The 13,458-nt window shown below is 39.1% G+C and overlaps 1 protein-coding gene across 1 annotated transcript; it reads left to right on the forward strand.

Moving 5' to 3' along the window:
• Positions 1-4,101: 4,101 nt before the first annotated feature.
• On the forward strand, positions 4,102-10,147 carry EPDR1 (ependymin related 1). The gene is made up of 3 exons (XM_010185756.1): positions 4,102-4,148; positions 6,194-6,402; positions 9,296-10,147. The coding sequence occupies exons 1-3, from the start codon at positions 4,102-4,104 to the stop codon at positions 9,484-9,486; spliced, it is 447 nt and encodes a 148-aa protein (XP_010184058.1). The 3' UTR covers positions 9,487-10,147.
• The last annotated feature ends 3,311 nt before the right edge of the window (positions 10,148-13,458 follow it).

Consider the following 13,458-nt stretch of genomic DNA (forward strand, 5'->3'; position numbering starts at 1 on the left):
AGGAGTTCCCAGAAATATACTGAAAAACTAATGCTTCTGAGTTTTGAAATGAGCTCACCAGAGCTTTCCAAAAGCAGATGAATGTTCCTGACCTGATGAGTGTTTATCAACTGTCTGCGTGTCTGCTGGGCAGCTTTGCTCCTTTGGAAATGTTCTTCATCTGACAAGCTGAGAAGATGAGGTTTTGTAGTCATCCTTCTAGTAAAGGTTCCCATTCTCTTTCAGTGGGGAGAATCTTTCTTCAATAAGGAATGTGTGAAAAATAGTGATATTGTTGTGAAAATTTTGTGGAGTATTTTATCAAGAGGTTACAGGATAACTCAAGAATTACATACTTGGATGTATCTGTTGGTGCACACTAGAATAGAGAACTTGTTTAGGGTATTTTTAGTGAAATTTCTTCTGGTTAAAGGTGTTACTAACTTCTTTTACAGTATTTAAAAAAGCCTTTTTTACAAACAGAACCAGCAAAGAATTAAATAATACCACAAAGGCAGACAGACGCTTCACGCTTTCAATTCATCTCAAAAGAGAAAGCAAAGTTAGCTTAGGAATAATTGCAGTACCTTCAATTTGATATCTTAAATATCAAATACTGTTCCCCACTGAGTAATACAATATCTTTGATACAAATGATACATAAAATTTTGCTTTATCAATTGCTTTATAGTAATTAGTATGTAACATAAGTCCTGGTTAATGCAAGTGGGTGTTTTAAGGGTACAATATCTGCAGCTGGGAAAACTGAATCAACAGGTTATAGCTTTGGATACAGGAAACCCCATATGTCTTTGCAGGAAAGGAAAGTCTGTGTTACAGGAATCATTGTTCCATTGGTTTTTGGGGCAGAAATCATGGTTTTGTTCTTTGTTAATACAATGCCTCACACAGCTGGTTCTTGGTCCCTGATTTGTGGCTCTTCAGTGCTACAGCAATCAAAAGTAAATAACAAAGATGGCATTTTAAGGCTCCAGTACTCTAAGTTACTTGTCCAAAGCCACAGAGTGAAAAGATGCAGAGCCAAATTTAGCAGACAAGAAATTTCTCTTACCTGTCTCAGCCTCAGACCATTATTTTGTTTCTCTCTAGAAAATGACATTGTCCAATGTGCTTCGATATATCATGTGGGTGTTGGCATGCTGCTGCCAGAACCTCTGCTCCTCCGAGTCACTATGAAGGCAATTGGACAGCAAGCAGCTCCTTTCTTTTAGGTTTGATACTTGGAAGGAAGCTTTTGGAAGTGCAGAAGTGAAGATGTGTTAGGTGATAGACAGGCTAGCATGCTTCAGGACTGACAGAGGGGAAGGGCTGCAGCATAGGGCACTTTTTGGCAGGACATGGTGCAGACTGAGTATTTGGAACAGAGCTGGTGGCATGGTCTGGAGTCTAATGACTTTTCTCTGACAAATATTAAAAAATAATTAATTGTTTTGAATTGCACTCATAACATGAGGAACAAGAATCGATTCAAAAGACAAGCCATTAGATAATTTTATTGGTTTCAGTCATTTTTGAGGGTCCAAGAGTGTGTCTCTATGTTATGTGGGCTGTCTCCTGGGAGACATCTCTAACTGCCTCCCCAAATTTCAGGAGGAATCTCAGAAGTAGGGTGGTATTTGGATGCACACCCACTTCTCAGAGTATGTTCTCAATACAAGTGCTTTGCCTTGTGATTGTGTAGGCATAGTATTCTGCCCTTGCATTGAATTCAGTTGGGCTCCTATTCAGAAAAATACTTTCCTTAGCTCGAGAGAAGATGGTGCTGAACACAGCGTGTATCCCACCTGTCTGACATGATTGCTTCCAGCAAAGTCAAGGGAATTATTTGCACAGGATGTGGTCCAGTGTAAAGAAGTTCTTTAAAGTATAGGAGCAAAAAAACATGTGTGTGTCTTTGTATGCTGAAGTTTTTTCATTTCAGGCACAGACAAAGGGAGTATTAAGGACCATGAGAGAGTCCCATTAAAGGTGTAGTATACAAAGAGTGTGAGGCATAGGACAGTGTAGGATGGAATAGAATAGAAAGGAAGGGAAATAATCTCAGTCAGACAAAGAGGGTAACTTGTCCAAGTAACTTCTCCAAATCTGTTTGAAGGTACTCAGTGAACAGGTTGGAACTTTCTTGAAGTTATAGTTTAAGAAATGAAAGTATTATAAAAATAATACTAGGGGGACACAGGCTGCAAATATATTACTTTTTCTGAAAAAAAACCAAACTAATTAAAAATCATTTCTTCTTCTGCTTCATTGCCAAGACCTATTTTGAGGAGTTTGTGCTTCCCGTCAAGCAGCCAATGAAATCTCAGGCACCTAAACAAATAGAGGCAGTATACTTAGGACTTGGCCAGTAAAAAAAAAAAAAAAAAAAAAAGAGGAAATTATTTTTAAATATTTTGTTTTAAAATATGCTAGATTGCCATTTGTATGTTCATGCACATTTTGTTATTAGTTTTGGATGGGAAGCAGTTCTCTTTATAAAACAACAACTTTACCATTCACCTTTCATAGGCAGTTAAACTCAGGTCCTGTGTAATCTTATGTTTCTGTGCTTGCTGCTTCCAGGACACACACAGGACCAATTTTATTTAAAACTTGGATGTGAGGTACATCCGAGTTGAATAATGACAGTGGAAATCCCATTCACTGCTTACCCAGGGCTGCCATGCACAGTGAGTAGACCCACGCTCTCTGCAGTTGTCATCTTGTGTGTGAGTACATCCCAGCAGTGCATCAGATAGCACAACTGGGGTCTGTTACGCGTGTGTTTGCTCTGCCTCTCTGAGGTAGATTGATCCTTCTTCCCAGGCTTAACTTTGCTCCTGATTTCTCTACTTCATTCCCCGGAGGAGCACAGGGGGACAGGGAGTGGGGGTTATGGTCAATTCATCACACATCCCATCTGCCACTCCTTCCTTCTCAGGGGAGGACTCCTCACACTCTTCCCCTGCTCCAGTGTGGAGTCCCTCCCATGGGAGACAGTTCTCCATGAACTTCTCCAATGTAGGTGTCGTGGTTTATACAGTTTCTCTGTCACCCGATGCCTCCTCCCCACCTGGGGAGGGGAGTCAGGAAAAGGAAAGGAGATTTGTGGGTTGAAACAGAAATATATTTAATAAAAAATAATAATAAACTATTATTAATAGCAGTTATAATATAAAATGCACAGAGTTATACTCAGCTAATATTGTGGGGCCGTAGGCCTCAGGGTTAGGATGGTAAACAAGTCCCTCTTGAAATGTCAGCCACGGAAGAGGTAAGAAGCAGGAAGAAGTATGTAGGTTGTGGAGCCTTTTGATCTGCAGAATGGGTGCTGGTGTTGAATTTGTTTTGTTTGGATTTTTCTAATTCTTGTCATCATTGTTGTTTTATAATACACATCTTGCTGCCTGCATGGAAGACAACAAAGTCAAGAAAGTAGGCTTTTTTGGGTTGTGACTCTCCTGCAAGTATTCAGGCCATCTGTTGAAGTTACAGTGGCTGTACATGTGCTAGAAGTTAAATACATGCATTTGTCAGATTGAAGTTTGAACTACTGTTTCACTTGAGTAAAGGTGGCACGTGTGCCTCATGCAATGATATCAGTTCATAGGTTACAAAATTTAGAACAAAAGATATTTATTCTGTGAAATAATTTATTAATAAAAGGATAAGGAAAAAGATACATGAAAAAATTATTGTTAAAAATGCAAATAAAATTTCTGTGTGAAACAAATTTTAAGTAAGGATTTAAAATAAAAAAACATGTAATTGTTTCAATTTTATTCTCAGTAGTTTGTAGTGCTTTGCTAATATACTGCTTTTTTGTTCTTTCACAAAATTACTGTATTATCACTGAAATTTGTCTCAAACATGTTGATAGACACATCTGTAAGGCATCCCCCATCCCACTTTTATGGGAGCTGCTGGGCAGCCAGCTGAACAGTAGTTGAGTCATTAGAGCCTGGTTGCAAACACCTAAGTAAGTGTATTTTAGTGTTCTTGTGAGTATGTTCTCTGGACTGAACATGATATAAAAATTATGTATGTTCTTACGTGGTCACAGACTTGGGTTTACGTAAGGAACCAGTTTGTATATACTGAATTCTTCAGGAGCGTATCACGATGATGGAGACATTGCCTTTGACTAAGGAAATGACAGACAAGTTTAGGTTGGTACAAGTCATTGCAGAACCAGGAGTATTTTAAGACATGGGCAGGAGAACAATTTACCACAGGGAAGCCAATATATAATCTTCTGGCATGTCAGCCTCTCTGTGTGAGTCTTGTTAATATGTGAGAAGTTTCCGGTGACAGACTCCCTCACGGAAAGCAGGAGAAGGTACCTCCAGCGTTGTGTAAGGTCATTTGTGAGAGGTATGCCCTAGCTTGCCTCATGTCAGCCTCCTTGACCCATTTTAGATTCTTCGTCACTGTTCAGTTTGGCTAATGCCATTTAGCCTGCCTGGATAAATGATCCTCTCAGGAAGTGATGGGAAAGTTGCTCAGATGCTTTTAACCATGCTTACACACTTCTCATAGTGCAGCCTTTAAGTACTTCTGTGTCTGTGGTGGGTAAAGTGGTTCCTGTCTGATGCAATTGTATACTGCAACAAATAAAATCGTAAAATGTTTTGTTGTCAGCCCTATTTTATGTAAACTTTACATCCGCCCCAAAAGACTGCAAAGAGAAACACTCAGGAGTTGGGAAATACCACGGAGAAGGTTCCCTTTTGCTTTCGTTCATCATCTCTTCAATTATATGGAGTGTGCACCATTTTTCACCAGTTTCCCACCTTGCTGACAGCACAGGATGAATACTGTTAGGGGCTAGCATCAGGTTTGGGAAGTGGAAGACACCACTGTCTGAAGAACACTCAAGCCTTTTTTTTTTGTAGGAAATGGAGGCAGCATCATGAATGAAGCAAGGAATTACGGATGGGAAGAGGTAGCTGTTTGAGGGAATTGATACCATCCTTTCCTTTTCTACTGCATAGCAGTAGACTGTAGCCAAATAGTTGAGCTGAGATATTCACAGGAAGCCTCTCATAATGAGTGCAGAGCTTTGGTGAGGATTAGAGGCTGACTCCTGGCTCTCCTTTGCAACAGATGCGGAGCATGTGTGAGGATGCTATGAGTGATGATTGATAGTGCTAAGTACTCTGGAGAAGTTAGGCTTGTGGTTGTTTCTGGTTGCATATACAAATCAACTGCTACTTATAATTTTTATTTCAGTTTCTCTGAGTTTCTGTCACCAGTTATAAGGTACGGATCACACTACCTCCTTTTTATAGGTATGGAAGCAAAGTCACAGTGTTTGTGGTAGACTCAATTAGTGTAGCTAGCAACTAGATGAAAATGTCCATAAAGAGGTTTATCATCTCTCCTCAGACCAGGGCTTGGTCACTTCATGCTCTATAGAAGATTGTTTTTAAATGCTTATTAACTATCCATTTTGTTGCTCTCACCTTCTGGGCTCTCAAGCTCATTGATCTCCACACCTCTCCTTATCTCTGCATTATTATTTTGCTCCTCTGCTTTCTCCTTTCACTACTTGAGTCTGATGACTTCCAGAGAGAAACTTTGCCATTAAGAGGGAAACCCTCTCAGTTCTGCACTTGGGACTGTGTACTTCCCCCTGCACCAGCATGTCCCACTAAGCGACATGGGTTGCCATGGAGGCTCATCTGTGAGGATGGCAGATACCATATCTAACGAGCACAGAGAAACGGTCATGGGGAATTGAATGTATCCAGCCTATGCAAGCAGATTTTTTTCAAAGGCTTATAAATTAGCCAAATCTGGGCACCTTTTAATAAAATGTTTTCACCTGCCAAATTTCACGTCCTTTCTCCAAAACATGGGAGGCACTAGAGCTTTTTAATGAAACAGTTATTAAAAAAAAAGAAAAAAAAAACCAAAAAAACCCAAACTAGGAATAATAACATGTTTTTCTCTGACTAGTTCTCAGAAAGGTTGTTCTGTTGTTCTTAGAAATGGCTGAACTGATTTATTTATTTTGGAAAGTCAGCTGAGACAAACTTTCAGCATGGGAAATTTCAGGCTAACTGGTTGGCCTTCCTCAAAGTTTGGCAAAGTGTAATGCAGATGAAAATGGTCTTATGCTGAGAAGTCAAAGGCAGGCTTACTTATCAGCAATGCCTCTTGCTTAGTATAGAAAAAGACTATATATATTAACTGCTTTTTGTTGTTTCAGATTCTTTGAGTATATATTGCTCTACAAAGATGCAGTGATGTTTCAGATTGAACAAGTTACAAAGCTTTGTTCGAAGATTGCTCTGACAGAGCCATGGGATCCTTATGATATTCCCGCCAATTCAACTTATGAAGATCAGTATTACATCGGGGGACCTGGAGATGAAGTTATGGTACAGGAATGGTCTGACAGAAAACCAGCCAGGAAATGTATGTGCATGCTTTTTTTTTCATTTTAATAATAATCATTGTCTCTGCTACTCAGAGGAAAATAAAATTATTCATATTTCACCCCAGATTGCCATTTTTCTATAAAGTTTGCTGGAAGAAATAATAAATAAAACCTATGCACCAGGTTTCATTTTATTATCAGTGCATTTTATTAAGAAAATGTTTCATATCTCAGCAGGATCAAATATGTCCAAGGGACTTTATTGTATTTTAGTTCATATCATACAGATTTTGGCATGAAACAGCATAATTTTCCATCTGACTCCAGCAGCCTGTATCCAAAATGTATCCAGAGAAGAACTGGTAATATAATTAGGGGCACACTCAAACTAGGTTGTGCATAATAGAAACAGATTAGGTGTCAGTGTGTGTCTACACACCAGTATCGAATGCTATCATAGAATACATCCAATATATGGTTCTGCAACAATAGACGTTGTTAATGTGCACCTAAGGTTTGTTATCCACTACACTAGTAAGAAACATCTGCTCTCAAGGCTTAGTTCCGCATTTCCCAGCTGAACACCTGCGTCATAAAAGAAAGTAGGCTGAATTTTCCAGGGTACAGTATGTTATGGTTTTGGATGCATAGCAATTTATTAACATGTTGGCTTAAATTTCATCTCTGGTTTACTGATAACCCAGACAACTATAAAAATAATTTTAAAACCCTCATGTAATTGATGGCATTATTCAGCTAATGCAATGCTTATGGTTGTAGACACCTAATATATAGACTGGTTATGAACCCGAGCATTTCGCCAGGGGAAAAGATTTATTTCTTGAATAAAAGTAGAAAGAATCAAGCAGAAAATGAAGGATAAGATTGTTAGACCTCTGTAACTAGGTCGACATATCCTCTGGTATTCTACAAGAGGCAAATTATCACTCACTCCAAGAATTTTGTTTTTCAGATCCAGTATTTTTGGAACTTTTATGGAACTTAATATCCAGATACATTCAGTTAACGATGTGTAATTTTCGTCCTGTAGTATTTTGAATCTCCAGTGCTTTCCTGTATGATCATTCTGAAAAATAGTAACTTAAAGTTGTCTACCCATCCACCTTTCAGCTAATAATGGCTTGGATTCTAGAAATTATATTTCTGTTAAAATTATTAAGGTTTCAGTGGAGATAGAGGATGCCTCGGTAGCATTATATTTTACTTCATTTTTTTATTTCAAAATTCTGATAAAAGACTTGTTGAGGAAAAGAATCCTCCATTTCTGGATACTCAAAACTAGACTCATTGTAGTCAGAATGCTTTTGGTACATTAGGATGCCCTGGAGTGTTATGTTCAAATATTGCACAGCTTGCCACCCTTTTTTAGATGCTGTATATGCAGCTTATCAATTTCCAATAATGTGATTGTGGTGCAGTGTATCACACAATACTGGAAGGACAGAAAAGAATTATGTTTGGTAGCTGCCAAGTGAGAGAAAATAAGCTTCCTTGGGAGTGGAAAAAAATCATGCAGGCATCACTCAGAGGAACTGATTTATGATCACAGTTGGTAATTTTGTATTTTGACCTCATGGGTTTCTGCTGTCAAGAGATCAGAAATAAATGAACCAACTGGATGAAGTGGTGTATGACAGAAGGAGTAAAGAAAGAACACAGAAGAGATGCATGGGATAAATAAACAAGATTTAAAAGTGAGGTTTTAGAAGCGAAGGATGTTCAAAGGAAACCACCTCGATGGTGGTTTCACTGCAGAAATAGATTAGTGGTGAAGTAGATTAGTGGTGAATATACTAGTGATGGCAGAGGACAAGGCAGGAAGAGAGCAATAGAAAAGCCCTGAGATAAGCACATCATGGAATTAAACTGAAGTTAAAAAAAGGGACAGACTTGCTATGTCACTTATATGGAGGATATCAGCATTGAGTGTAGTCTTGAAATAATTAATGAACTGGTAGAAATGTTTGAGAGGAATAGGAATTTAAAGAATGAACATGATAATGATCATATGAATTGATGGAATGATTTAAAATAAGAGATGGAGGCACTGGAGTTGTATTTGGAAATGTTCCTCTTCAAATGAAACAAACCCTCTGTGCTTGTGACAGTGAGATGGAAAAAGGTGAAACAAAGTAATGTTTATTTGTATTAAAGATGTGTTGATTATCATCAGTGTAAGAATGGCAGTTAAGATTATAGAGGACCAAAGGCTGTGGAAGCAAGATGCTGTGGCTGTCAGGTCTGGTGCAGAGGAGTCCCCAGCACAGCAGAGGACAAGTTCTTCCTTGGGTAGTGAGTGCAGGACTTCCTGTGCACAGAAAGGAATTGGATGTCCCATGTAGTTTGGGGAACTATGTATTTTAGAGTGTAAAAGGCTGAGTTGAGGGCCAACATTTTGAAATTAACCACAGGTTTTCGGTAATTACACCTTTCAACTCGTGAAAAACAGAGTGCAAGGTGAGATGTCCCCATGTCACCCAAAATTTGCCTTCTGGGAAAGCAGAGTATTGCATTGCTTTACGGGTGAAGTGAGTAAGTGCTGATACTGAAAAGGCACGAGAAATGAGAGAAAATCAGACTTCTGCAGAACACATCAAAATTTAGAATTCAGCAGAAGTGACGGTCCTTCAGGAGAGGTGTACTGGAAAGGTGACATACCAATGCCGTGATGGTGTCATTTGAAACATACTTGACACCAACATGTTCAGGTTTAAGATCACTGTGGTGTCCAAATTACACCAGATTTTTGGCCTTTCTTGGTGTTACAGTGCATAGGGGCAGAAATATATGGGCAGTTGCAGACTATAGGCTTTGCTTGCGGAATGGCCATTTTTTTGACTCTCTAACATCATCGTGACACATTCATTCATGTTCCTCATCTAAAGTAGTCACATTTCTGCTTGGTTGCAGTGGAATCCTGGGTTGGCGTTTACACGGTCAAAGACTGTTACCCGGTACAGGAAACCTACACAAAGAACTACAGCGTGACGACCTCCACTCGCTTTTTTGATCTAAAGCTGGGCATTGCCGACCCCTCGGTGTTCACCCCACCCAGCACCTGCCAGACAGCCCAGCTGAGGAGGATGAAAGACGAATGCTGATTATGGACACTGGCTGCCCCGGGCAAACAAATATTAGCACAGAGGATGGTTATTAATAGTCAGCTGCTGACGTCTAGCCTGATTTTTCAAGCTTATTGTTGCTCTTTTGGGAATTTTAAGTTTTCACTTGAAAGAGAATATAAACATTTAACTTGAGTAAAATATGTGACACAAAAGATCTCTTTTTATCACATGAATCTGTTCAGTGATGCACTTGCAGTATTATATAGTTACGACTAAGATACTATTTATAGATACTATTTATTTAAGCTGTGGCTGGTTTTCCTTTTGCAAAGGTTTCATTATTTATTTTTTCAAGAAAACAAAGCAGAAGCAGACTGCAATAATGGTAACAGCAGAAAGGAAAAGCTAGATTTTGGTGTTGCTCTTACTTCTGGGGACTTGAGGAAAGGGGAAATATGTCCTGAGTAAGACCTCATCCCTAACTGAAAAATAGCCCATTTTAAACAATGATGTACATCAAAAGTGTGGAAACTCATTCTCTTGGTTTTGTTTTCCTTTGTGTTTCGTTTTGTTTTGTTTTGTTTTTTTCTTTCTTTCTGCCCTTCAGGAAGCTCTTAGTCTGATGTTTGAGCTGTTTTTTTTCTTTCTGAAAAGAAAGTGGAGTAGCTCTATTCATGTAATGCTAGCTCACGTGCAAAATTGCTTTTCTGTTTCCTGTGAGAGTGGCATGAAAGGATGTGAAGGAGGGAGAAGGACACCTCCAAAAATGTGAGCCAAAGTTTTATGTTCCAATAAGGTGCAATAAGACACTTTTCAATCATATTTTACTTTAGCACCCATTTTTCAAGGCAGTTTTAACCTATGTGAAACCTATACAGAGGTTTTAGCCTATGCAAAGAGATTAGGTGGTACCGCACACTTAATGGCTTTAATATTTTGTAACTATTTTCAGAAGTTGTTACTCAAAGTGTATGAAAACACCTTTATAATTCCAGGTAGAAGTGGAGAAAAAGTTGTTCTTAGTACATGATTAGTAAAGGATAAGTCAGCATTTGCACAGTGCCTGGCGATCCAGATGAAGCGAAAGACAGAGCTGTGTGACCAATGTGAGGAGGAGGAATGGGATGGAGAGGTTTTAGACGTCTTCTGTCTGGTGCAACTGCAAGGCACTGCAGTGTAAGCTGAAATTACAATCTTGCTTTCTTTTGCACCCACTCCATTGATGCCTGCCCTATTTGCTGTTCAGCCAGCATTTCAGACCTTATCATCTCCACATTCTTTTCTGGCGGGCAGAGTGAAAGTTTCCTGAAGGAGAATAAATAACTAACCAAAGAAGTGTAGGAAGCACATGTATTTTGCTTTAGGAAATTTAAACCAAATCTTAATGCACCTTCAGGCTCTCAAAAGTGTGTAATGATGGTGGGTTTTGCACTTTTACCAAATCAAATCAATTGTCTTATTCTGTAAGTCTAGGCATGCATTTTAGTTACTATTTGCAAATATGTTTAAAGCCAAATTCTTGTCCTCTTACACATGTTTGGTAGTTGTTTATGCCAGAAGTTGTCTGGGTAAAAACAGTGCAACACTGCGAAGTCTGGTTTCTCTGGAGAAGAGATGCTGGGCAGGGTTTTAGTGCTTTATATGATCATAGCTTGTTGTACATAAGCAAGTGGTATGCTGATTATTTTGCTTCCACAGTTGTGGTCAGAATGGCATTTTACTTTGCCTTGTGCCTAATGAAAGCATATATACATACTTGCTAAAATTTAGGTAGTTCATTAAAAAGTTTCTCTCAGACAACCATTTCCCTGAAACGTGGTAGTGGAAAGAAGGATTTGGTTTCCTTGAATTTAGAGTGCATTGAGGCTGTCCTCACCTTCTGTATTTTCTGTGACAACCTAAATGCTAACTACATATTGTTCTCATTAGGGCAATGATTAACATGCATTTCTTAATAACTGTCTTGTTAGAATCTGGAAAATATAATACATCTGGCTAGGAAACATGAAGCTGTGGTACTGTATCGTTGGGGATGACTTTGTTGTGGTAGAGCAGATAGCTGAGTAATCAGGGTGTTTGTATTATGTTTTGCTGACAGTGATATGATTTCTAGCAATAATATTAAATGTTCCTTCACATATGAATTTGCAAAAGTCTGGTACACAGAAGTGCTTTTAAAATGTTGCTGTGACATACAGGGCAATTTTACACTGCTAAATATGTACTTCTAAAGCAATGCTATTGTATTTGCATTTATGCTCTACAAATTCAATAAAGAGCATTGTCAAAGAGATGTCAAACAACAAAGTTTTCCATTACATGTTTTAAAGTAGCCATGAACCAGATATGAAGCACAAAATGGTGTATGTCTGGTTTGTTACCTTTGTCATAATTTGCTGCAGTTGTTATCGTGTACCACAAGAGACATTTTGTCTTGCATTATGCAACTATGCCAACAACTCAGTAAGACTGAGCGTAGCCATATAGTGTGCTGACACAATAAAGTAAAAATAGGGCTTTCATATGGCCGATAGTCCCAGAAATTTGATTATCACAATCATCTGGGTGGAAAATTAATAATAAATTGGTATGTACATGCGTTACATTGTGTTCTACTGGGTGACGGAACCTGGGAGCTGGATATCCTGTGAGACAAAGCTGTTTTTGTGAGATTTCCAGTGCTTCCTGGTTTAAGCTGGGCCAGAAATAGTGCAAACATAGATCTGCCTGCCATATTTTTGTGTTTCTGCTTGAAGGCATCGTTGAAAGCAGGATGTGTAGAAACACAACATTGTTTTATTTAAAGTTAACCAAACATTCCTGAACCTCAAAACAGGTTTAGTTTGCATTTGGGGAGGAGATCTGGGCATTTGGTTCAGTTCCTATTTTAACAGTTTGTTTTACTCTAGTATTAGGGCCAGATTTTGCTGCCTCAAGCCATGCTGCACACCATGGAAATGCTGCCATTTACTAAGGCATGCCAACTTCCATTTCAAGAATGCAGAAGAAATACAATGATCCATAGTCAAAGTAAATTTGAGTCAAGAAATCTCTAAACAATGCCATATTCTTATTTTGGGACACTAATAAAATTAGTGTGTTTCCCACCTTGAAGTTAATTTGATTCTAGTGCTCACACTTACTCTTTGCAACCTTACATCTCTTTTCCCACCACCCTTTACTTCCTAATGTCAGTGGAGTCCAATTCCAAAATGGTGTTTACAACCCTCACTTGCATTTATTTCTGTACGAGCTCAGCACCTAAATACCTGATGGGTCTGATCTGGACTTGACATCTCTAATTTTGCCAGCAGTCTTATCTCAAGTGCAAGAGCGATGCCACCCGTAACCAAGTGTGAACAACATACGCTGAACTACGTGTAGGTAACCAACAGTGAAAGCAGCATTGATTCCAGGTGGAACTGCCAGTGCGCTGAAATCCCAGTCCATGAGAGGTCTTGGTGCAGCTCCTGAATGACATCCTGCATCTCCTGCATCCTCAGCCACAAATTGGTGCTGGAGGCAAGCTGCGGGACATTCCCGTGTGACAGGCACATCAGGAGATCATCAGCCTGCTCCCTAGCCATGGGGAATAAAGACTTCAAAAAAGAACCCCCAAAGGTCCCTGACTGTAAAGATCCCGAGATCTTCAGCTACCTTTCCAGGAGACTGCATTTTCAGCATGGACTTGGGCACATAAGAGATTTAGTCTTCACATCTGCACTTAGACATAGGAACAAATGAAGCAAGCTTGGAAAGCCTCTTTAAACAGTTCTTAGCATTTATTGCTTTGTAAGGAGAGAGGGAGAAAAGCTTATGAACCAGTGAGTAGCCTCAGAAAACAGTGACAGATATGTAGGATAAGAATGATGAGATGCTGCTAGGAAGCTGCTAGGGTATATTTCCAACTATTACTTGGAGTGCATACTGGTTTAATTTGCTCCAAGGTAAAGATCCATGTGGTTTAACATGGCTGCTTCAGCACAGAGCCTGAAACTGTGTACTGAA

The sequence above is a fragment of the Mesitornis unicolor genome, unplaced genomic scaffold (genome assembly GCF_000695765.1).
Source record: "Mesitornis unicolor isolate BGI_N332 unplaced genomic scaffold, ASM69576v1 scaffold49155, whole genome shotgun sequence".
NCBI classification, from domain to species: Eukaryota; Metazoa; Chordata; class Aves; order Mesitornithiformes; family Mesitornithidae; genus Mesitornis; species Mesitornis unicolor.